The sequence below is a fragment of the Chenopodium quinoa genome, unplaced genomic scaffold (assembly GCF_001683475.1).
Source record: "Chenopodium quinoa cultivar QQ74 unplaced genomic scaffold, ASM168347v1, whole genome shotgun sequence".
Lineage (NCBI taxonomy): Eukaryota > Viridiplantae > Streptophyta > Magnoliopsida > Caryophyllales > Amaranthaceae > Chenopodium > Chenopodium quinoa.
Genome location: NW_018745650.1, coordinates 4,230,810 through 4,256,695, shown reverse-complemented (window position 1 = coordinate 4,256,695; position 25,886 = coordinate 4,230,810). Strand labels below are relative to the sequence as shown.

The window sequence follows — 25,886 nt, the reverse complement described above, 5'->3', positions numbered from 1 at the left end:
TTTAATTTAAATTGTAAATTCTGCCACGGACATTTCTGAATACATAATACTTTTCTTTTCTCCCACTTATTACATGACGTAATATTTCAATTAATGGATTCATATCATATTATTACTGGATACCCAGTATTTCAACCAATAAATTCATCCCACGTCGTTTCTTGCCATAATATTTCTCATATCTCCTCACTGAAATATTGATATAAGCATGTTTAATTGGACTATTTTTATTAATTGATCACACATGGATTAATTAAAGGATTCATATGGGATGATTTAAGTGAAATTAATTTATTAATTATTTCATGGGGTGGTTGTTATGAACTTTACTCACTCTTGTGAGTGAAGGATTAATTATATTTTATTAATAATATAGATGGTCAAGTTTAGGCTTTTGCGATTATTAAGTGAAGGATTGTAGTCGACTTATGATTATGACAAAGGCCTAATTTAAAGGAATTAAATTATGGGTCAACTTGCGGCGATTACTAAGAGTATAAGAAAATGAGTTACTTAGATTGATTAAATGAATTGTTTGAGAGTCGGCATTCATTTAAAATGGTTAATCACTTAAAGTGAAACATGGATGAGCAATATCATTTTTATCATGTGCTACTTCATCAAGAGTAGAGTTGAGGATGACTAACTTGTGGGAAAACTCAATAAGAATCTCTTTTGGTGTGAGAAAAAGGAGATAAAACGCAGATTATGATTAATCATTCTCAGAGTTGAAAGGTTGATGCAAAACTAGAGATCTAATTAATCAAATTAAACTAGACATTGAAGCACACTATAAAAGAGCTTTTATACACATTTCAAAAAAGAGATGATGGGGAAGGTTACAAAAGCTCCAAAAGGATTTCCCCCCCCCCCCCCCCCCCTCTTCCTTTTCAAGTATATATTATTAGTCACACAATTATGATCTTGCCACTCTTTCAGGATTTGGCAGTAGAGAAGGGAGTGGCTTGCAGATTAGGTACACTTCCTTTTGCGTTTAGATGATAGCCCTGAATCCCGACTGCTCTAAACTGAGCCCCAACTAACAAAAAATTCGATGTATTCGTCTGTTGCCTGAAAGCTTCCTCATTTGTGCCTAGGTTTGCAACTTGACAGCTGAATCAACAAAATCAACCGTGCTGTTCTGCTGAGTCCAGAGCTGAGAGTATCTACCAGCCTTTGACAGAAGAACCTCATGAGATCCCTGCTCAACAACCGCTCCATTTTCCAGAACCACAATCTAAAGGCAGAAATTTCAACAAGTAGTCAAGTTAGAAGCAACTTAATCATAACATGCAAACTAAATTCTAGTCTTTACACCAACCAGTTAGCAGGTTAATATAACTTAAAGTATCGTAATATCACATACTAACACTTCAACAGGAAGAAAAAGTGTACATTCCTTTCAATCAGTGTTTCTGTAGAGCCAGAGTTGATCATTGTCCATTTCAAGCATTATTGCATATTTCAAGAAGACATGCAGTGTACTACTTTCAAGACACAAGTAAAATTGTGAGTTTCGTACTAGATTTTCATATTGCGAATTTAAAGCTGAACTTCAAGACAATTTGACAACATCTATGACTTTGTTATATGGGGTCAAGGTTTCCGTCCTCAAATGTAGAGCTAAGCTTGGTAAGCTTGCGGCAGCCACACTACCCTTACTTTTCACATTGGAAAAGAAGCATGAAGAGATAATAGCAACAAAAACTAAAAAATTGGAAACAATAATTCCAGAGGCTGAGATTTCATTTTAGAAGCTGTAACTGACATTCATTTCAAATTTCTTTGGAAAATAACTTATGGATATGCATTCGAAGTTCAATTACACTCTTAAAATTAAATAGAAGGTTCATTATTAACTTTATAGTAATGATTTATCAACAGATTTCACAGACAATAATAGAATGAATAAAATCGTATTTATTCAAGTAAAGGATCATTTATATGCTGTATACAGGTTGTAAACACATCACTTATCAATAGAATTCAATTTGAAGTTCATCTGGTAATCTAGTATAGTTGGAACATTATTTGGAATGCTCATTGATGAACATCAAAGTAGAACCATGCTTTTTTCTCCCAGGGCCAGGGGCAAGAGGTACTTTTTCATAATGACACTAATAAAAGATCAAGATTTATTGACTAGCTACAAAACTTACCTCGTCACATTGCATAGCAGTTGTAAGTCGGTGAGCAATGAAAATGGAGGTGCGATTAGTTGCAAGTGACCTCAAAGCACTTAGAATTTCTGCCTCTGTGGTGCTGTCTAGTGCACTTGTAGCCTCATCACAGAGCCTATATAGATAAATCAATTAATAGTTGACGTAGTCTAAAAGCTATTCACTTAAACTTTCATAAAGTGAACCTTTATACATGAATCTGGTGATCATACAGATCAAAGACTCTTACACTAATAGCCTTCATACAGTTAATTAAAGGGGAGGCAAGAAAATACATAACTGGCTAACTGCGGATTACAAGCAATTCAATTAAAATGTACATAAACAATATTTCAAAATTTTAAGCACCCAGAACTGTAACAGTAATTAGAAGTTTGCAAGTAGGTACTGGCAAAGTGTGAAACTAATCCCTATCCATTGCACATTTTATCTTGTACTACTATGTGCACATTAAATAAAAAAACTTACAGAATGGGAGGAGATTTGAGAAATGCACGAGCCAATGCAACGCGCTGCTTTTCACCACCACTCAGCTGCAATCATGAACAAAGAAAGTAAAACATGAGCATATGTGATGATGAAATAAGTCACAGAAAGGAACAGTGTATTAGCAATGAATTTTTTTATTTTTTATTTTTGGTTAAAATCAGCAATGATATAACAATATGTTACAACAATGTTGGAAGCCACCTATGACCTTTCGTGGACCAACCTGAATTCTTCCAACATCGTTCTTGAACAAAGACCCAGACACTATATAAAATTCCTTTTTCCTGATTAATACTTATTTAATGATGCATCAATACACGATGGATAAAAATCAAAGGCCAGGGTTGGCTACCCCTTCTACCATCCACTCATTCTTCAACTGCAAAATCACCTAATTAACTCCATTCTTATAAAAATCCTGCACTGGATATCCTCTAACCCCTTCAAATCTGCCTGACTACTACCGGGTGTATCTGCTTGTATATATACATGTATCTTTATTTGACAAAGCCAAACCATAAATCAAATTTACTCATTATCTTGGGTTGACATCAAACTTGTCTCTCATGGTGCTGAAGATGTCATTGCCGTACCATCCTCCTTTCTACTACCGGTAACATCTAAAACATTGTGAAAAGCTAAGCAGAAATCACAGGCAGCAGTTGAGTGTTTGACTTTTGTGCGGTCCATGATGATTTGGCCACCATTGATGGTGGATAAGGTGAGGTTGTGAAAAGTGTAGCTGACATGGTCAGAGAATTTTGGGCCGAAAAGTTGCAGGAGAAACTAAAGTGTCAAGAACAGAGTTAACGAAGGAAACTTTAGGAATACACCAGGAATATTGTATATAGCTTGATTTCCTAATGGCCAGCTAAGACTTAATTGCAAAAATTAACCACATCAGAAGATAAAGGAGTAATGAGTTGCATGGAAATGGAAACGAGGAAATAGGGATAATGGGAAACCTAAAAACTTTCAGATGGTAGGAAACAAGGAAACGGAATTTAAATACATAAATAATAAAAAAAAATAGCATTATAATCAAAATAAAAACTGCTCAACCCATCCCATATTAGATTATTCAGGACATTTTCTATAGAAAAAATTATAATAAAATAAAGATATTAAAAAAAAAAATTACAGTAAAAAAGCTCCTATTATCAATTTCACTTTCAATCCTTTCTTTATTCTCTCAACCTCACTTCTTTCTATAGTGTCTTGTTCTCTTCGCCTGCTGCTCCATTTTTTTGCGCACATTGTTGTTCTCATCTCCTGCTCTTATCTTGTTCTATGGCCATAATTTCTTATCCCTCTGTTCTTTTATCATCTTAATTTTAGTTTGGGACAAAAGACAAGCACAGAAGCTGAAAATGCAGGTGGAAACGTGAACATGCTAACGAAATTGGGTTTCCCCTATGTTTTCTGATTATCTTACATACAAAACGTTTCACAAAATTGGAAACTGGATTTTGATACGCAATTTCCATTTCTCTTTTCAAAGGTAATTTGGAAACAGCTTGCCACAGAAATTTGACATTTCCATGCAATGTAAATGATAGGTTTGGCTGTAACTTGGTAAACAGCCAACTGAAGCACTAATAATATGAACAAATTTTAGACATATTAATACTTGAGGGTTTCATGATTTCACCCATATCCTTAGACTATCAAGTACGTAGTATCAATTAATCCACAAAATCAAAGGCAAGTGCAGCACTAATTGCGATAATTTCCCTCCAACTATAATACCTTAAGGCCTCCCTTCTACAATTATTGCTGCTTAAGTTTTTAACTTTTTCTTGTTTTACATCTCCCCTTCATTCTTTGCTTCTCAAAAAATGCATCAAAACAGGTCTCTTGGATGTAGGTTGTTGTAAGCTTGCAACACTATACGGTGTGGAAATCCATAATGAACATATACGACTTGGGAAAGCATCAGCAGGGAGCTTAGATTCTCATTTTGAATCAGATATTGTCTCAGCTAGTCAGCTGTAGGCCTGTAGCGTATTGGTCACCAAAAAACCAAAATTTGAATAAAATAAATAATCTGACCTTTAGGCCTCTTTCCCCTACAACAGTTGAATACTTCTCAGGGAAATTCATAATAGTATCATGAATTGCTGCTCGTCGTGCAGCCTCATACACCTGATACATATGTAAAATCAGATAACCAGTTTACATGTGTAAAATTAGCTAAGAAAGAGGTGACATTACAGACCTCCTCTGCTGTTGCTGTCAGACAGCCATAATGAATGTTGTGAAATATTGTGTCATTAAAGAGTACCTGAGACCAACCAAAAATTTCTCAGTGAACATGCCTCTGTCAAAAATTAAAAAAATCTTTCAATGGTATCCTAACTTTACCGTATCCTGCGGCACAACACCTATAGTTTTCCGGAGACTTTCAAGAGTAACCTCACTTATATCTTGGCCATCAATTCTTATCTGCAATGTCAGACATGATGTTATAACAAAGTTGTGAGTCGCAAACAATAGAGAAATTAATAGAGCAGAAAACATGATGCCTCAATCGTAGAGATTAGAAAACAAAGATAGCTCAGGTTCCAACAAGGCAACAATAAGGCACACAACAGCGATGATAAATATAACAAATTTAATCACCATGGTACAAAAATAATGAAGAAAATAATGCTTCATTATTTTTCTAGCATGACATCTTTTCTGATGTGAGCATATATGTATAATATATGAAGTCACGACACTACAGTCCACAGCTATAAGAACATGATTACTGCATTATCTTAAAGAAGGGAAACTGTGACAGGAAAATGAAAATATATTAGCTGTAGGCCTGTAGCATGTGCTGAACTGGGTTCATAGGAAAAAACATTTGACATCAGCAACTTTAATATAATTCTAAGTTTTCAAGAGGTAATAAACAATCAGTATTATTTTTCATATTTTCATTCTCTCTACTCTTCTCTACAGATACTTATTTAAATCACTCCCCTACCCCCTCCCCCCTTCTCTAACTAGCGCACTGCGTCCTTCACATGCTTCTCATAACTGAACTATATAATATGTTTCATATTGCCAATAAAGGTTTGCTTGGCATTAGCTAGTTCACATGGAAACAACTACAATAAGGACACTGAAACAGCATATGAAACTTCAGGAACGCTGGTACAGGAAAACACATTATGATATATACAAGTATAAAAGGGTTGTATTTCTGATAACTTCAAATTATACTTCCTCCATTCTCAATTAGATTGGAGTTTCACGCATCCCGACACACTACTTTTACCTTTAAAATCTTCAATTATCTACAAATTAAAAGTACAAAAAGTTGATACTATGAAAGTATATACATCAAGACTATATTTTTCCTTATGTAAAAGTCACAATAGATTGTCACATGATAATGTGTGAATAATGTAAAAACCCAATTGTGGCAATGATTAAATACCAGAGTATTTAATGTTTAAGTGACTTGTGAGGATTATATTATGTTAAGTTTAGTTAGTAAGGGTAAATAATTGTTAGTGAGAGAAAATTAATATATAAGCAGTGAAAGTGGGTTTAATGGGAGAGAAAAATAACTATGGGCCCTTACCAAATAAAAAGTGTTGCAATTAATCAGAAATGGATGAAAAAGGAAAGTGTTGCGATTAATAAAAAACATAGAAAGTATAAAAGTTCACTATACATGTATCAATAATTTTAGGCAACATACAAGTATACAACCTTGATGTTAGCTAGTGATCAATTATTTTAGTGTTGAACGTGTCACATAAGTCTTCCAATATTGTGTGTCCTTCAAGTATTATTTGACGGATATGCGTTGGTTAGGTCTTATGGTACATTAAGTAGAAGGTGCATCCATGTCTCCTAGGTTAATATAGTCTAATCTCTACCCCTCCTTTTGGGCTCGGTCCTTGAAGCATGCTTCTCAATTATGCAATAAATTTTGGTCGACAAGGTTAATAATCTTGGCATGTTCAATGTTTCCTTGTCAGCGGCACATTTCCATCAACCGATCAAATGGTTTCAGCTCTTTGAGATCAGACATTCTTTATGTCCCCAAAATTGCTTTGATCTACTCATAGTGATTTTATAATAAAGTGCGATTATTAAGGGGATGATGTCCCTTTGACGAGTCAGAGTAATAGACTAATAGCTGCCTAATGTAAAAGAGCATAAAAGTCCACTGACAGAAGAACAAAACATCATTGGGAAGTGATCACAGAGAAGACAAACTGATAAGCATTATTCCTTACATGTCCAGTGTGAGGATCAAAGAATCTGAAGAGCAATCTGAGAATGGTCGACTTGCCTACAATGTTATGATACAAATCAGAAACATACATAAATAAACAAATTAATTAATTAATAAAAGATTATATTATAATCGCAAAGTTTTCAAATTAACAGTGTCAAGAAAAGAGAGAACATTAACTATGACTCATCTTCATTTAGCCATCTCTAGAGATTAAAGTAATACCTAATCAATAGACAAAGAAAGCTTAGGGTAGCTAATAACAAGGCTTAGCATACTTAAAAATTTAACAGAAGACAACTATACTGCCATCCAAAATTCAGTTTTGCCGATGTTAATCTTTACCAAAGATGCACATGTTTCAAGGAAAAATTAAGTTACCATGACATGCTAAATTAACATTTAACAACAAAATACAGAGCTTATCGGGGGAAGTAAATTTACATCTAGTCCCAGATAATTAATACTAACAAGAAAAACACAAACAGTGAAGTAGTGAACTCACATATCATTGAAGATTATTATTCAATTCGCTACAATTTTTTTCTCCATTAATAGAATAAGAGAAGGAAACACACACAAGAGAAAAGAGACATAATTCAAATAGAGGATACATATTTAGCATACCACTTCCACTAGTGCCAACAATTGCCACACTTTGTCCAGCTGGTACAACAAATGATATCCCATCAAGTATCTTTCTTTCAGTCAGGTAACTGTAATTGTCCATAACCATTTATAAGAGACTATAAAAACTAAAACAATCTTTATACTACCTCCGTTTCATATTATTTGCAACGATTAGACACTTTCCACTCACACTTTATGTCAAATCGTTGCAAATAATATGAAACGGAGGTAGTACACAAAAAAGATACGCAAGACAGACTTCAAAATCTTTGAAGAAGTCCACATACTAGATATTTTTTTTACTACCACAGAGCTGTCAGAATAAGCACAACTAGCATAGTAGAGAGACTACAAGATTATAACTTGCATTACATACAGTAATCCCTAAAATGAAAATGTTCACTGAAAATGAGTAGTGCAAGAAGACGTGGAGGATGAGAATAGCACAAAAGTCATAAGAATCATGATTACAAAAACCTCTGCCTCGAAGTGAGGCTAAGAAAACAAAATCCCCAAGAACTCTACATTAAAGCCAAAATTTCAGAATAAAAGTCTTCTCCACGTATCTAAAACTGAGAACATGTCCAGTGTTGCTCATTACAATCCAGATAAGTGTCACAAAACCTTGCTCTACCCCAATTGCTAACCCAGCCTTACCTCTTCAGGGCATAGTACTAGACAGCAGTAATTTTGTCAAGGGTTGCAATGTTGCAGAAAAGGTACCTTTTTTGCAACACATCAGGGCCAAAACAGTCCTGGCGTGCATTAAACAATTAGGACAAATTTAGATTCGAAATTCAAAAACAAGGTCATACCATCTCATTAATAATGGAAAAACCATAAATCAAAAGTTTAGTAGCATCAAATGGTACAAAGTCCTGAGCAGTGGTCTATAATTCTAGCCCCTTTTCTATTAGTATCCTGAAAAAACTCTCAACGGCTATTAGCAAAAACCCAAAGTGAAGGCAAGGAAAAGCCTTATGGACCAAGGAAATAACATAAACTTTTATGTTTTAAATGGAGTTAGTTTTTAGAAGACCCCCTTCAATCAGTGAGTGAGCTTTTTCTTCATTTATCAGTGACTCTTTACTCCACCCATGGTACAACGGTACAACCACCATAATAAAAAATAAAAATAAATAAAAAAATATAGTCACAATAACTAATTAGGTATGCCAAGTCCCAATTACATTCAACTGTTCCATATCAACCAGCTCTGTTGAATAAGGTTGCCTTGTAATCCAGAAGCACAAACTCAGCTTATCAAAATATAAGAGGCACCAGAATAACATATATCCTCGATAACAAACATCTATGAATAGCTAGAATCATAAAACTCTATGCTGCATCCTACACAAGGTCCTTACCTAAAAAAAGGCTCTAAGCTGTCACAGAACTCATTTGTAGGAAAGATGACATTTCTCCGTGTCTTAAACACATTTCTTTCAGAAGGGGATGAATTATTATCTCAAGTGTGTTCTCAACAAAACCATGAACAGATTTCACGTCTTCGAGCCCCAAAGTTCATTCCGAAAGGGCTTCCCTGAGGTTGGAGGTGAACTCTTTGACTGCTTAGATGAAAAGACTAAAAGGGAGCAGGTCAACCTAAGGGCACATGGCTAAGGTAATTTTCCCATTTGTCAGTCCCTGATTATAAGTTCTCATTGGAACCCCCCAATGGGAGTAATTACTAGGGTTATAGGTTGTTGGACAGCCAGTGCACGGAGCCTCAACAAGGAAGCACAGCGGCAGCTGTATTATTGAAATGGTTCTTCATTAGAGACGTTCCCACAGGTGCCCCTTTTTCCAATGGTATTTCAATTCTTATTCAAGTTAATCTTGTTAGAAAGCAATATTTTGCTTTGGCAAATTGATTTGATGTTCAGAGATGGAAGAATTTCTGACGCTGGCGGTAGCATATGCTAAGCTCAAGGAACTACAATATCTTCTTTGCGTTAGGCAAATTCAGATGACAGAGAGCGAACAAAGAGTTCAGGCACACTCCCAAGACCACTACCATGTAGTTAGGTAGGGACCCAATTAACTTAACATGAAGGAGTACTTTCCAACATTCCAAACAGAAACAAAGAACAGAGAAGCATATGAAAAAACTGTGTTACATATACGTATGATAGAGCTATGTGTCAAGGCACTAAAGCTGCTACTGTATGAAATTCCTCTTCCTACCTGAAATGTACATTCTCAAATTGAATGCTACCCCCTTTTAACATCAAAGGTTTTGCAGTTTCTTTGTCACTGATATCAGCCTTTTCCTGCAATGTTAACAATGAAGTATATATAATGAAGCCTCTAAATAAAACTTACATACCTGCAGAAAGAACACTCCCTAAAAAGAATCACCACACAAATAGACATTAAACAATTCCACAGATTTTTCAAGAGTATAATAATGCAGCACGCAATTAATCAGCCTCAGTGAAAAAGTTCCTTCATATAATAAAGGTAACAGCCAAGCCACAGAGTACAATACTCACCTAACATATATGTAAAAAGAATGGCAAATCATCACAATTAATAGTCAGACTATAATCTTTAGCAGAGATCCAAGTAATAGGTCTTGAAGCATACCTCTAGCAACTGAAACATTGATTTCATGTCAACAAGACTCTGGATTGTCTCCCGATATACACTACCAAGAAAATTCAATGGAAGTGAAAGCTGAAAGAGGAGACCATTAACCATAACCTGCATTTTAATTGTTTAAGTAAGCACTCCACAGAAATTTTGGTCTATAATAACAAAAGTATTCAAGCATCCAGAACGAGAATAATAATACCAAATCACCAACTGTCATCTGCCCAGCCATTATACCGTTTGAGCACAAAACCATAGCAGTTGATAGAGCTGTGCTAAATATCACATTTTGGCCAAAATTGAGAAAAGCAAGACTGCGTTGAGTCTTCAGTGCAGCATCTTCATACCCTGATATATTAAAATAAAAGAACCATCATGATAATTTGAATAACAAAGGTGCCCAAGAATTGTCTATGATGAAAGGTTATATAGGTGATAATCGATAGAGCGATATGATACATATTTAATGGGCTATACTTGTCCCGTTTTGTAGTGTTTACTCCATATAGAGACGTAGACTGGCCATGGAATTTGGCATTGAAGCTTGAGTGATAAGCTTTGAAGATTGGTGGTAGCTTTTCCGAGCTTTGCTCACAGCTTTTGCCTTATCTGGGCTTGGCGCAGCAAGCTTTGCCCAAGCAGTTATTAGCCTCCGTGCACAAGTGAGAAACATCAAATAGATTAGCAGACACCACAGGCAGGGCAAAACTTGCCTCTTGGGGTCCTGTGGCCTTGGCCTGCCCGTTGCCAACACATGACAAGCCCTTAACTACTACAGAGTATTATTTTTAGATATTTTTAGAGTTTAAATTAGGGGGAAGAAATTTTCCTAATGTTTTGAGAAATAAATAGGCCTTTGTTAGTCATACATTATTCTTCCTCACACGTTTTTGTGGGAGCAAAACTCTATGGCATTACTCATACTTTCTACTTGGAATTGTTCTAAGACTTCATCTTTAATTAAATTTAACCAAGTATTTGGTATTACCTTCCCTTATTCTTATATTATTGCACATCATAGCTTTTATTTATGTTGTTATTTTATTATGAGTGAGTAGATTATTAATCTAGGGTTAAGTTGAACCCTAATTACGATGAATGTATTATTTTCCCTAAATTTTTAACTAGAATAAACTATTTGCTCTTGCTTTTGAATTGTGCTATTTGATCGATGCAAGGGTAGACATAATTTGGTGTAAATTGGACCTAAAACTATATTATCAACAAAATTGGATTTGAATGGTTGTGATTAATTGCAATGAGGGCATGAAATGGAAATAGATCTAATCAATTTTTGAGAAGTTAGGATATTGTGTCAAATGTCTCTAAACCTGCATGATACCATGGAATAGGCTTGAATCGCTTGACTGCATACTAAGGAGGCCATAAATACTCTGAATAGTTTTATTAGGAACCTTTATTGGGGATATCTTTCAATTTGAGCATCTAATTTGATTAGTGGGCAAGGGATTTTACCTTTCATTGGTCATGTTTTTGAAGATACTTAACTAGGATTCCTTTATTAATTAAACTAGCACTATATGCACGCGATGCGTGCGATAATTTCATAAGTTATTAATCTTAACTATCTTATACTTGTATGATTTTATCATGTATACAATGAGGAAGAAATATTTAAAATAATATATTAGATAAAAATAAATATATAAATTTGTAAATATGAAAAGGTGAAGGTATGTAGTTGGCTTGGTACGGTACTCCGACTAACAATGGTAGCGAATAATCGTGTTTTCAATGTCATCCTTTTTTTGTGACTGAATTTCAAATAAAGAGAGTAGAATTGAATTTCTACGTCGCGTATACCATAAACCTCAATATAAAATGTATCAATGCTATTAATATATTGACTAATCATAATTTAAATCAATAAGTTATGGAAAAAAGACATTTTTATTTCTTTCCATTATTAGCTATTGAATTCAATTAAGATGATCGATCGCGATTATACAAGTATGTTTTAATTGATTAATTGAAAATTTATATTTTTGTATTATTGATTGATTATACTAATTGACATAATTTTAAAAATTCAAGTAATTGAATTTTTTTTTTTTTATTCATAGTTGATTGATTGACCTTCCTTATTCTTTGTGCTGATCGATTGACTTTATTCAATTTTCTCTTTTTCACTATATTTAAGGAAGAGGGGTAATTTAGTTATCATTGGGGACACCACAACCCCATGCCTTGGCTTATATAATTAAGATTATTTCATTATAAATTCAATTACAATTCCATTAATACAAATCAAACCAATTAATTCTTGATTCTGAATACATAGCTAACTTTGATTTTCTGTAAAAAAAATAACACACATTTAATGAGTTTTATATATGGATTAAAGTGAAAAACAAGAATTGTGTGTTATTAGTTTGTTTTATTAGTTGACTTACAGATATTTGGATGTTAAATTAACTTTATGAAATAATTCTTTTTGATAAAGAGATAGTATCAAGATGATATATCTTTCATAAAAGTTCGTGGGTATAATAAGTTAATAACTCTTTCCTAAAAGTTCATCAGTATGATCAGGCTGATAAATTATGAAAGGGAATTCAAGGCTAAACATATCTTTCTCTTGGTTAATTGAGTAATGAAAAAATATGACGCACTGATTATAATAGCACTGGGCACCAAGCAGATTACTTTAGAAAATATTTGTCCCCAACACGGCAACACCTCCTTAGTTGATATGCAACTTTTAAGGTGACAACATTTGCAACTTGTTTTTGAAAAGAGTGATTAGGTTTGGCTCAAATTGCAACCTTATAGACAAACCTCAATGCAGATAAAGGATAATAAAAATAAATAAATAAATAAATAAAAAACCTTCACTATTTCACATAAGTAATCTGGTTCATTCCAATTACAAGCAAAAATTGGAAGGTAGCCTTCAAGTTAAAGCTGAGTTAATACATGATGTTTTCCATGTGTCTCAATCAAAGAAGTTTTGAGGGACACTTCCAGTGGCAACTCATATTCCTAGTTGGTTTCATGACCAACATGTCTACTGTATTACAGCATCCCAAGGCTATAATTAGCAGGAGGGTAGGATCCAGAATCATGCTGCTACACAATTATTGGTTAGATGGTGGGATATATAGATAGTGAAGCTTCATGGGAATATGCTGAAGATTTTGAAAAGAAATATCCTACTTTTGTTATATCTCAAGAGGGGAAGTATGATAAGGGAGTTGATAATGATAGTATTCCGTAGTTAATAACAGAATGTTGTTATTCTGTTAGAATTCTGTTATTACTGTACCTGAAATTCAGGAATTCAGTTAGCTGGTTAGTTGCTTTCTTATTACAGCTTTGGTGATTAAATGTTTTTACAACTATATAAAGAGCTTTAAGCTCACTTTGTAAGATTCATTCAGAAAATCAAAAAAATCTCTTATTTTCTCTCTATCTTTCTCTATCTCTACTATAATTCTGCCACTTCTAACCAGTGATCTTTGATCCTGCATCACAACCCACCCTCTTGAGGGTAACTTGTGAGCTAAAACAACAAAAATTAACAACCTTAAAATGAAAAGATCTATTACAAGTATGAAAGCAAAAGCATGCGACAGATTAACTAGGAAACTTACTCTTCAAAAACTCATCATATTTGTCAGCTTCATAAGTTTCATTGTTGAAGTACTTGACAGTCTAATAATGCACAGCATAAAAAATTAGAGTTTGAGAATCATTGTATTATGTAAAGGTGGACTATATGAGGACACACCTCATAGTTGATAAGTGAATCGATAGCCCTTGTACTTGCATCATTATCAGCTTTATTCATGACCTTCCTGAACTTTGTCCTCCACTGCAAAAGACACAAAAAAATTAATAAAAAGATGCGTTCTCAAGAAATCATTTTATATGTCAACCTAATGCCACATTACCCACCTCACACAAGAGGCAGAATCCAAACAGTAACTTAAAAATCTTATATGAAACCCTAATTTGGATTATGTGGGAGAAAAGTGATATTGGTAACTATAATGCCAATATTTGGCATATTCTCGATTCTAGATCACAAAGAACTAAAACAGATGTCCAACCAAATTGTTGTCAACTGCTTAATATGTTGAGAGGTATGCCTGAAAATTGCCATTCAAAACAAGGTTCCAGTGAAACATCATCTCTGCAATTGAAAGGGTAGGGTTATGTATTCCCACCTTAGGTAGAAGCCTTATTGGAGGCATATGTTAATGATAGAAAATATAGAGTGTTGGTAGCAAATTCTATTCCTATGATGGGATTGAGGAGCAAAAAGAGGTATAAACTGGATTCAGATGGGTCTAGACTGCAAGGGAGGGAAAAGGTAATGAAAGCAAAACAAATACATAGTAAGTTGAACTATGTCACCTCAAAGTAAGAACTTTGAGAGAGAAGAGTTGGAATCACAATTTACTGCTATGCTTTGCACTTATTGAGAATACCTCAAGTAATATACTCCTTTCAATAGTACTACTTAATTTTACTGCCATACCAAGCACTAAAATTTTATTATTAAGTAATTCTCCACATAATAATGACCTTAAAAATGAGAAGGATTTTATATGCATAAATTTTGAACTGAGTATGCATATTTTTGAATTACATGTGCAATTTTTTTTTTTACTCAAATTGATGTGCGTCATTATTTAACATAATATAATTACTTTTTTCAGAACATTTAAAATTTATACTAGCTCAAAAATCAAATTCGCACATATAGTAGAAAAAATATGCATACTCAATTAAAAAAATTTTGCACATTTATCCTTCTCATTTTAAAAAATACTCATTAGATCCCAACCCTATATATATTAAATTAGGGTCAAATGAGAATTTTCTTAGAAGACATCGATTCAGGGTCAGAACATTCATCCTATTATGTTAGAACATTCTTTCACTTCAAGTCTTCAAAATGAGGGTGCAAACATCCTGAGCTTCTTAGATCTCACAAGACATTTGATAAAGAGAAAGAGGCCAAAAGGGGAGTAAAACAAAAGTTGTTTCTATTTCTCCAGTAGCCCAAAATAGGTTCTTCGGAGTGAGAAAAAGAATCTTTTAAAACAGCTTCTCAGGGAGCTATTTACCAACTAATAATATTTTATCAGCAGACCATATTAACCCCTGCTCAAGTTTATGAATGCCATTCTTTTCTTAGAAAATATAGTTGAGCCTATGTTTCTGCTTGTCCTCTCACAGACTCTCACTCACACCCACCAGTCCACCACCGCAGCACCGCCATTAAGTATTTACTCAACCCTTTTTTCTAATCTCCTCAGTGATTGCCAGCTCTCTCCCCTTACCATTCTTGAAACCAAAATCTTTCTTAGAACGTGTTTTCCCCGTGTCTTTCATTAATAGAACAACTTTTTTGCCATCTCCACTTTGTTGAAGCGTTGACTTTTACCTTATAAATAATAATATCCAACCAAAAACTATTATATCTAACCAAGTATTCACACTTGAGTCAACCTGATTGTCAAAGTTGCTTGAGAAACCTAAGTGTGTAACAGTGTAAGTGAATAGGCTTATTGTGTGGGGCGAATAGAATAAGCCCTAAGGGTACCAGCCTTCATTACATGACAATTTTACAAATGAATTGCCTTAGCTCTAACCCAAGTGTGCAAGTTGGCTTTGCCTTGTGGGAGATATATGTTTTAAAGGTGTCAATGATAATCCAATGTAATCTATATTCATGCATCAGGGATTCAGGGTTCTTTGAGTGAAACAAAATAGAGGTATGCATGAGAATACATCAGCACATTTGAGTTGTTCAGTAGTTGTTACTCATTCAAAGATTTTCCACTATTAAACACCAATTTCTATACTCTTAGGTAATAGTAGACAGAGTTACTCTACCTGCGTCACGGTCAACGTGAAAGCAATGTATGCAGCAACTGACAAGGAAGTAATCCATGCAAAAGGCGCTCCAAATTTGTAAGCCAAAATACCTGACACCATAGATATCTAAAAAAGTATAGGTTAAATATGTCAATGACTCTTTGGGAGATGACAAAAATGAGCCTTAAGAGGATAATGGGATAAACTTTAGAGACATACCTCTAAAATAGTGGGTACAATATTGAACACCATAGATGAGAGAATGAAGTTTATGGCACGACTACCACGATCAATGATCCGATTCAGACCACCAGTCTCTCGACTGTAGTACAGCAAACAAGAAATGTCAGACATACACTTTATCAACTGAGTCAAGAATAATAGCCAGTCAAACCCGAGTATATATAGTGTTTGCAAGCGCCATCCTCAAATAATTCAAGTAATCAGAATAGTGTTTATCAAAGTAGAAATTAGCATACTTCCTACATAAAGTATAAAACAAGTTTGACCATGCCAACCAGAATATAAAAACAATACCTAAGATGATATCGGAGATCAAGGTCGTGCAAATGTGAGAAAACCTGCAGAAACCAACAAAGGTAAATATTAACAATAACTGCAATTGTTTCTTTCATAATGAAATAACTACCATTTGAACAGCTATTGACTGTAATGCAAGAGTTATACACAAAAAATTGAGACACAATTACATAATACACCAGAACTCCAGTCAATTAGCATATAATAGATACTTAAAAAAGGTATAAACTTACAATTATAACACATAAGTAAAAAAAGAAAGGCATAAATACAGATACTAAGTACTATGCACAATTTCAAATTAACTGACAAGATAGTTGAGCACATTTTAGTAAAAAAAACAAGACAGCTACTGTTTACCTACTAATCTGAGTTGAAAAAAGGCACAAATTCATTTAAAGATGATAAACTTCCGAATTGTTACACTACATGATTGACATATTCTGAACACCATGTTGACACGTGGGAAGTAAAACTTCAAGTATATTTTGCTTCTAGCTTCTCAAGAATTTGATTCCAACGAAACATGATACTCCCTTCGTCCCTTAACGACTACCCCATTCCTATTTTAAATAAAGGTCCTAATTACTTAAAGATAACTTTTGGCCAATTTTTTAAAAAAAATAAAAAGATATTTCCCCTTTAATTGTCATTAGCCTTCTGATTTAGATCCCACCCAATCCTCTGATTCACTGATCTCCTTCTCTCTTCTTTCATATCCATCTCTGTCAGTACATTTCCAGATTATTGCACAGTCATCAACTCCCCATCAATCTATCTAGTTTTCCTTCTTCAAACAACAAAAAAACCTATCTCCACACTTCCACCTTTCCATGTTTCTTTCCTGCGAATGAAATTGCTAGCTCTTTCACCTTTATTTTTGTGAGTTATAATTCAGTGTAGACCTACTTGATATTGTTACAAATTTTGGTAAAATAAAATAAAATAACTCGATTTTCCTCAACTGTATTTTGTTTCTTATATCTTTCAAATCCTTTGGAAAAAGTTAAATATCTACAATTTATGACTTTTGGAGAAAACACCCTACATCTAAGAGCATAAACTAGTTGTTCAGGGTCAATTATTTTGGGTAAAATTCTAAATCTCTCACAATTGTTTTCGAGGCTACAAATTTGCATCTAAGAGCAATATTTGTTTTAGAGCTTATATCACCTTTTTAATACCTTTTGTTGACCTGTGTGGGGATTTGCTAAAAGAAAAACCTATAATCTCTCTCCAAGCCCAAGCCTTAACAAAGTAAAATTTGGCAATGGGACGATATTTAAAGGATGAAGTGAGTACTATTTAAGTTTGATAAATATTTGCAATTTTGCATTGTTCAAAACTTTGTTATGTGACCTTTTCTTTCTCATTTCTCCTATTTGCTGACTAAATTCTATTAGATAACATCATAAACTACAATATTTCTACTAATGAAACATCTAGAAAATCATACCACAATTGTAATGACAAATATCTGATAATTCTTGGCAAGCAAAATCCACAATAGGATATGGGAACCAGAGAAGATGCACCACTAACCTCTCCTCGTCGGACAAAAACACCAATGTCTACATGTTAGTTATGGAGGATTTCTTATTCAACTGACAAATCTTTAAAAATTCTTACCATAGTGCACTAGTTTATAAAACCTTCAGGTTTTTGCACTTTACATAAATCTTAAAGAACAATAATCACCTTAATCTCCCTCCCCCATCCCCCACCTCTCCTCTTCCCTCTTTAGATGTCGGTTAAAATGGGTGACTATGTCCAAGTGTAAATTATCATACCCATCCCATAACTGTGCCAGGTCCAAAATGAAATGTACCGATGCTGATATACTAGCAAACATGGCTTTTCCAATTAGCTTAGCAGCAGACACAAATAATGCCCAAGTAGTAAAGTGAAGAAAAAAGAAGTTACCTTCCGTGATAAGGAACGAATTGTCCGCAGAGCTACCTTGGAAAAAACAGCAGTGCGTAGTTCTGCGTATGCAAGTTATAAGTATTAAGATATTAAAAAATAAAAACCATTAGACCAAGTCACATGTTAATATGCTATAAAAATTGACAGGCCTCAAAATTATTGCATGATAAAATACCATTAAAAGCCGAAGCACCAGTACGTGCAATCCCATAACCAATTAAAACAGCAGCAGGACTAACAAAAAAAGCAAGCATATATGAATTGCCAGCTGTGAAGGAAGCAAGAGTGTTGGCATTTCCAGTAGCAGTTGTAAGCCAATCAACCGCAAGTTTAAACAAGAAAGGCACCTGAACATTCAAAACCTGAAATAAAAACAGAAGCAACCAAAACCTCTGTTAGCATAACATTATTCCTACCCCAACCCACCCAACCCCGCAAATGTAATCATTATTCAACAAATCAACTCCATTCTTTTGATATTTCTCTCTTCATCCTATTATGAAAATTACAAGATAAACCAAACACAAAAAAGCAATTTCATAAAACTAAACTGGGGTATCAAATCTAGACGTCATCGCCACATACAAGTTTTTAATCTTTTGGACTCGGATTATGGACTAGATTGGACTTCTAAACCAATAGTTTTTGGACTTGGATATTCGAGTTCAAGTCCAATCCAAACTTTCTTAAGTCCGAAACTAGTCCACTCCAATAAAAAAAATAAAATGTTATTGACATTTTATTTATTGTACCTTTAAGGCGGTATAAAAAATGAAAAAATATTCCATATGATTAAAACAAATTATACTCTCACCATCTCATACAAGATGTGGGAGAACCGCCTGAGGTTGCGTATGGAAACATGATATTCATTTCAAATGGTGGAATTGAATTTCAGAATTTGAAATCTTGATATTCAATTCCATAGATCGGTGTTTGGGAAACATTAGAATTTCAATTCTGGAATTTCAATACTGACTTATGTTTGGAGATGAGTGGAATTATGAATTAAGCAAATGAAGTTTTCACGAGTAAAATAAAAATACATTTACTTAATCAACAATAGATAATTAATTAAAGGAAAAAATCTGGAAATAAATCAGCTAATCAACATTTAACTAAAAGCTGGATGAAATTATACTCAGTAATTTAGCATAATCACATTCAATAAAAAGATTTATTGATTGGCTAAGTAGTTAATTGGCCCAAAAACATATACAATACTTAGTAAAAAGATTCAACAAATTACAGCTGATATAACTTCGTCCAAAAAAAATGTCAATTAACTGATATCACGATATCAAATGAAAATACATTTGATTTTTGGTGTTTGAGAGAAATAAATGCAACTGTAGAAGCTGCTTCAATGGAGGTGAAAAAGTTCACAAGTTGATTCAATGGAGAATTGGAGTACACTTCAATGGAGAGAAATCAGAGTACGCTTCAATGGTGAACAAGTAGAATAAGCGTATGGTGGACCAAGAGGAATAATGAGAGTACACTCTTATGTTTGAGCAAGAAATTCAAAGTTCGCTTCAATGGAGAAGGGGCGAGAGAACTTGTGTACGCTTCAATGATGAAGAACCCTAGGAGAGAGAAAAAAAATTGGGGAAGAGGAATGAAATAAACTCAACAGGTGTGTGGAATTGGATTTTAAATTTACAAATCTTTGAACTTAATTGGACTATTGGACTCAAAGAGGTTGAGTACAAGTCTCATTCTAAAAAAAAATTGTACTTGAAAATTTGAATCCATTCAAGTCTTAACAAGTTCGGAATGGATTGGACTAACCCCCTACCTACAGAACAACCATTAGCATGGTCGGGACCGCATGCAAAATTTTAAGGCTTTGATATGTTTATATAATAAGGCTTTTATTGATTGATTGATTGATATGATTGAATTAAACACAATAAAATGTGAACTTCGGAGTTAAAAGGCAGTCTATTCACTGATTATTTCTTATTATGCATTTTATATTTATTGATTATTTCTTAATATGCTTTCTTTTTTATGTTGCTAAGTTGTTAGCTGTTATCAATGTAGAATATATCTGCCAATTTGTCAAGACTTTATGTTGAAAATGACTAGATTTTGTTAAAATTTCAAGATTACTAACTAATTAAATTATGATTTTCTTGAATTATGGTGAATCTAATATTGTATTTGAATAGTGTTTTAAGTTTACAAAAGTTATAACTTTTAAGCTGTTTTTTCATCTGATTATCTTTATTTTGCCGCATCTCAAATAAAAACATCTTTACCGTGACAAACATTCAGGAGCTTCACTGCCAGATTTAATTGAAATACTAAGGAAAGACAGTGAGATAAAGAAACATGTTGAGCCTATCAAGGGAATACGTTAAACTATAGGGAACTAAATAAAAAATGGCGACATTAAGTTTCTAGGTCTACAAAATTGTGGACCAATTTTGAAGGAACAACCATTAAAGACAGTCTTGTGGAAAGGATATGCTATCGTTGAGTGAAATTCTTGGACCAAACACTGGAGGCTAGTCAACCTCCAGCAATCCCTGCAAATGTGGAGACTACAACTTCCTAACATAAGAGTTGTATAACCATAGTCACTCACAACACATAACACATTTACGGAATCAAATTGCCCCTTTTGATACAATTCAATTCTTATTGACAAAAGCCCTAGTTGCAAGGTGCTCTAAGAGATTAGGGGAAAGAGGGAAGACAAAAACAAAGAAGAACAAGAATGAATAAGGGAGTATCTCGTGTGCCTCTGATGAACCTCATGCACAATGTCACATCCTTCTTAGACATGCTTAAGGTGTACCTCATTGTTTTCGCAGTAAGATTGCTTGGAAGGGTGCAGCCTAAGCAAACTTTTTTAGATCCAAAAGACAACCAATGATTGGAAACAAAAATCACATCAGGCAATGATATAATCCTACCTTTTATGTTTATCACACTTCCTTAACATTAACATGGTATAGTAGGGTTAAACAAAGAATGATTTGCACATGGTATTTATTGGAGAAATTGAGAATAAATTAAAATCGCTCAATGGATTAGGAGTATGAGTACTACTAAAGGCAGGTATTAGCCAGGAAAGAACGGGTGGCTCAGTATATAAAGTGCCATTTTAGTATTGGGAGGAGGCATAGTGAGGATGTTGTGACATTATATGGTAAGAAAATACCCGCTAGTGAAAGTTTTGAGTACTTTGGAGCAATTTTACAAGGAATTGGAGATAATGATCAAGAGGTAAATATAGAGCTAAGTCTGGGTGGCTCAAATGGAAAGTCAATGATGGCAGCCTGCCTTTAAAATTATAAAGGCAGTCTGGGTGGCTCAAATGGAAAGTCAATGATGGCAGCCTGCCTTTAAAATTATAAAGGCAATAAGACCGGCATTATTATATAGATTAAGGACCCGTTCAATTCACCTTATTTTTGCTGAACTGGAATTATTTTTATTGATATGAAATTATTTTTGCCGAACTTAAATTAATTTTACTAAACTGAAATTATTTTTGCTGAACTGAAATTGTTTTTACTGATTTTATATTATATTTCTTCTTTATAGTCACTGAATTTTACTAAACTGAACTTATTTTTACAGAATTGAAATTATTTTTACTGAACTGAAATTATTTTTACTTAATATTTTTTTTTTTAAGGTGAAGTGAACAGGGCCTAAGCTTTAAGAAGGAGCATATTAAGTAGATGAGTGTAGCAGAGATGCATATGTTATGATAAATGTGTGGGAATAGGGAACATATTGAGGGTTATAATTAATTAATTAGGAATGTAGATTATAAAAGAAATTAGAAAAGCAGATTAGGGAGAAAGACATCGACTTAAGGATACACGATGCATTGGTAAGGGAGGCGGAGGATTGGGATAATATAGATTTTATAAGTCACCAAATCTATCCATTTGGGAAAAAGGATTTGGTTATGTTGTTGTGGTTGTACACTTCCTTGACATAATTGTCAAATTCTTTTTCACAATATTTTTTTTTGGATGAATATACCTATTTCATTCCCAAGAATACCTTTTAGACACAAATATCAGGTGATGATTCTTTCATTTAAAAAAAAAAAAGGCACATGCCCAACTATTCAATTTTATAGATTTCAAATATCACATGCCATCCATTAAAAAAAAATTGTCATGCCCACTGATTTTCTAGCCTTGATATGCCAAACACACTTATGTACAAAATAACAAGAGATTGGGTTGTGTAACAGAAAGAAACAAATAGAAGCACACCTTAGCACCAACTAGGAATCCTAAGGCTGCTATGACCCTGAGACGAAATTCAAGGTTATCCTTTGACCATAAGTACTTAGCCAAGGTGGTTAGCATTTTCATATCTGGAACTTGATCAACTTTAGCTTCCCGGCTAATGTTTTGCTTGATGACCTGCTTAGCTCCATTTACATCACCAGGTGAAGTTGACAATAATGCACACCCCTTAAGGTTTATCCTCTGCAATGAAACTCTGAATTAGAAACTGAAAACTGTTAAAAGAGACACAGTCAACATTGATATAAAATTTCTTTTCTTCATTGATTTGACATTAGCTAGAGTCTCACAAACAGAGGTGGAACCATCAACTGAGAAAGGGGGTGTTATTAGAGGGGAGGGGGTAAAAGTCTCCAATAATCTACAAAAGGACAGGTATCTTACAAAAAGTTGTTAAGATACAAACATTAGAAATGCACCATAACTCCTCTGTTGGTGTCTTTTCAAACACCAATATTGGTGACAGCAGCAGCTCCACAACAGTAAACACGACAAGCCTACACCCACCCCCCAAAGAAAACAAACTCATCTACATTGAGCCATTTGATAATGAAGAAAGACATGCAAGCAAGATACAAAATTGGAACGACAATAAGTATCCATATTCCATAACAAATGTCAACCCTGGCATCCACTTCACACATAATGAGGGTGTTTACTATTCCTAACAAAAGTAATACTTCCACCGTTCTAGTAATATTGCAATAACTAGATTTTTGCACTATTCATCGTGCTTGTTTGACCACAAATTATGATTATACGTAAAGTAAAATATAGTCATGTAGGGTCTTGTTTGATTCGTCTCGTTAAATACTTTTACAATATCGACTTTTTATATTTTTTACTCTTATATAATAATAGATATTTAACATATAATGTGCTTTGGGATGCGTAATTTCATCCTTGTTGCAATATTTGTAGAACAGAGGAAGTATTAATGTTTTGCTTTCCTAAATAGCTTAGTGGTCATATTTGCAATGTCACTGAACACATTCCAGACACGAAATAAATACAGGAATAAGACAGAAAGTAACAAATCACAGTACCAGAAAACTATCATTTGTCCCTAAATCCCGAATATGTCCTGGTTATTACCACTATTCCAAGCACTTCCCCCACCCATCCCCATCCCCAAGTGTTGAAGGGATTTGACAGGAAAAGAAAGAAAATACATGATCTTTATTACTAAACCATGTATGGTACTCCCTCCGTATTTTATTACTTGCTCCATTTCTCCAGACACGGAATTTTAGGAGGAAAATTTGAAATTATATAATATTATGATGGAAGTGGGGTTGGTAGAAGAATAAATATATCTTATTAAGAAATAGTGAGTATAAGGTGTTGTTTGGTTGGAGGTAAAAAACATAGAATATTCCATTTCCTAGGAAATAGGATATGGGTGTGTTGTTTGGTGGACACAAAATTATCAAATTGGGGGAAATGGAATTTTCAAGGAAAGTTTCAATTCACATGGAACATGGGAATTCACCTACCAAGCCCCCCTTGGTAATTCACATTTCCCATAATTATGTAGGACCTACTTGCATTATTAGCACTAACAATTTAATCTCTTTCTTTCTCTCTCCAAATTAGTTAACTTAAATAATAAATCATAGGAAATCAATTCCTAAGGAAATTTAAGTTTATATATTATTAACCAAACAAGCTTAGGTCAATTCCTAGGAAATGGGCAAGGGAAATTATTTCCCATGACATATAATTTCCTATAGGAACTCATTTTCCATGGCAACCAAACAATACCTAAGTGGGGAGGAAAAAGAATATGAAAAATATTAAAATATGATATGAACTCACTAATACTCTAATAGGGAGGAAGATAGTAAAATATTGTTAAAAGTTTCCAAAAAAAGAAATAGAACAAGTAATAACATACTACCACAAAAGGAAATTGGAGTAATTAATAAATACGGAGGGAATATGATATAAGATATGGGAATTGATATGAAAGGAAAAGAAGTAGAAGGAAAGCCTCTCTACATAATTTTCTTTCATTTTCCCTTCCTCCCAAAATTGGAGAATTTAAGAGGAAAGAGAAAAATAAAAGATGTTTCTTTGCTAAGACCAAACATTGGAAAATAAAATCTCTCTTTCCTTTCCTTTCCCTTCTCTTCCTTTCTTTTCTCTTCCCTTTACTAATATTGAACCAAAAAGGGCTTACTGTTACGCTTAATCTCAGAGCTCCAAGCCTCCAACTACAGATGAAGGGTAAAAAAAACCTCCCACTGCATTTCGATTATTTGCCACACACACACACACACACACACACACACAAAAAAAAAAAAAAAAAGAGCAGCAATGTACCACCCTCACACTACATGTCTACATTCAACTGAAATCACAAACTACACCAAATTTCTAAGCTTACAATTCAAAGATGTCAGCATTATGGTTCTGTATCACATGATTAAAACCATTCAATAGACAATATCAAAGCCAATGAACTCAACGTTTCGAATTGCACCGATTTTGCTTGAATTTCTTAACACCCACCACCAAAACCCAGGATTTTCAACAAACCCACTACAATTAAGCTCAAACAACTTCAAAGAACCACAATCACAATACACAATTCATCAATTCCATTAATAAACATCCAATCATAACATCAAACACTAATAACACAACTTTGATCAATTCAACAAACAAACAAACACCCATTATTCAAAAAACCAGAATTCAACAAAACATCAACAAATTCAAACAATCCCAGTTCAAATAGAAGTCAAATGAAAGAGAAAGAGGTAACCTTATCAGAATTGAGTCCATTGTTGGGCCGGAAAATGCTATTAGACGACGAAAGCACGGCAGTTGGAGAGAAGAAAGCCGGCGACATCAAAGGAGAATAAAAATGAAAACCGACGCCGGAAAAATGCGCCGGAGAATTGCGCCGGCGTATGACCGGAGATGTAAGTTTGCGAGTGACGTAAGCACGTAGAGTGGAAGAGGACCTCCACATTGTCATTTTTTGACGCCTACCAAATCCCCCAAAATTCGTTTACTGCTTCGGTTGCAAGCGATACACGACTCTATATTACGGTGTGTAGCACTGTCAAACGGTTTGACAGTTCGGGTTTGGTTCGGTTTGAAATCGGTTCGGTATTAAATCGGGTCGGTATTAAATCGGTTTAA

General features: G+C 34.1%; 1 protein-coding gene across 1 annotated transcript; it reads right to left on the bottom strand.

The window, feature by feature from the left end:
* Nucleotides 1–664: 664 nt before the first annotated feature.
* LOC110717047 (ABC transporter B family member 25, mitochondrial-like) lies at nucleotides 665–25,754 on the bottom strand. The gene is made up of 20 exons (XM_021895684.1): nucleotides 25,504–25,754; nucleotides 22,698–22,916; nucleotides 18,626–18,812; nucleotides 18,448–18,509; nucleotides 16,522–16,565; nucleotides 16,204–16,306; nucleotides 16,003–16,110; nucleotides 13,886–13,969; nucleotides 13,749–13,809; nucleotides 10,337–10,482; nucleotides 10,129–10,245; nucleotides 9,727–9,812; nucleotides 7,537–7,625; nucleotides 6,911–6,966; nucleotides 5,034–5,114; nucleotides 4,888–4,953; nucleotides 4,722–4,814; nucleotides 2,649–2,713; nucleotides 2,160–2,295; nucleotides 665–1,237 (listed from the first exon to the last, which is right to left on the bottom strand). Exons 1-20 carry the CDS (start codon nucleotides 25,717–25,719, stop codon nucleotides 1,094–1,096), a joined length of 2,163 nt encoding a protein of 720 aa, XP_021751376.1. The 5' UTR covers nucleotides 25,720–25,754; the 3' UTR covers nucleotides 665–1,093.
* Between the last annotated feature and the right edge of the window lie 132 nt (nucleotides 25,755–25,886).

What these genes read in the sequence shown, in the direction of transcription:
- LOC110717047 (XM_021895684.1), bottom strand. Translation starts at nt 25,719, where the DNA reads ATGACAATGTGGAGGTCCTCTTCCACTCTACGTGCTTACGTCACTCGC. An exon ending in GATTCCTAGTTGGTGCTAAG is followed by an intron (nt 18,813 to 22,697) that starts GTGTGCTTCTAT and finishes TTTTTATTTCAG; the next exon opens with GTTTTGAATGTTCAGGTGCC. An exon ending in TAGGGGAAAGAGGCCTAAAG is followed by an intron (nt 2,714 to 4,721) that starts GTCAGATTATTT and finishes TCATGATTGCAG; the next exon opens with CTGAGTGGTGGTGAAAAGCA.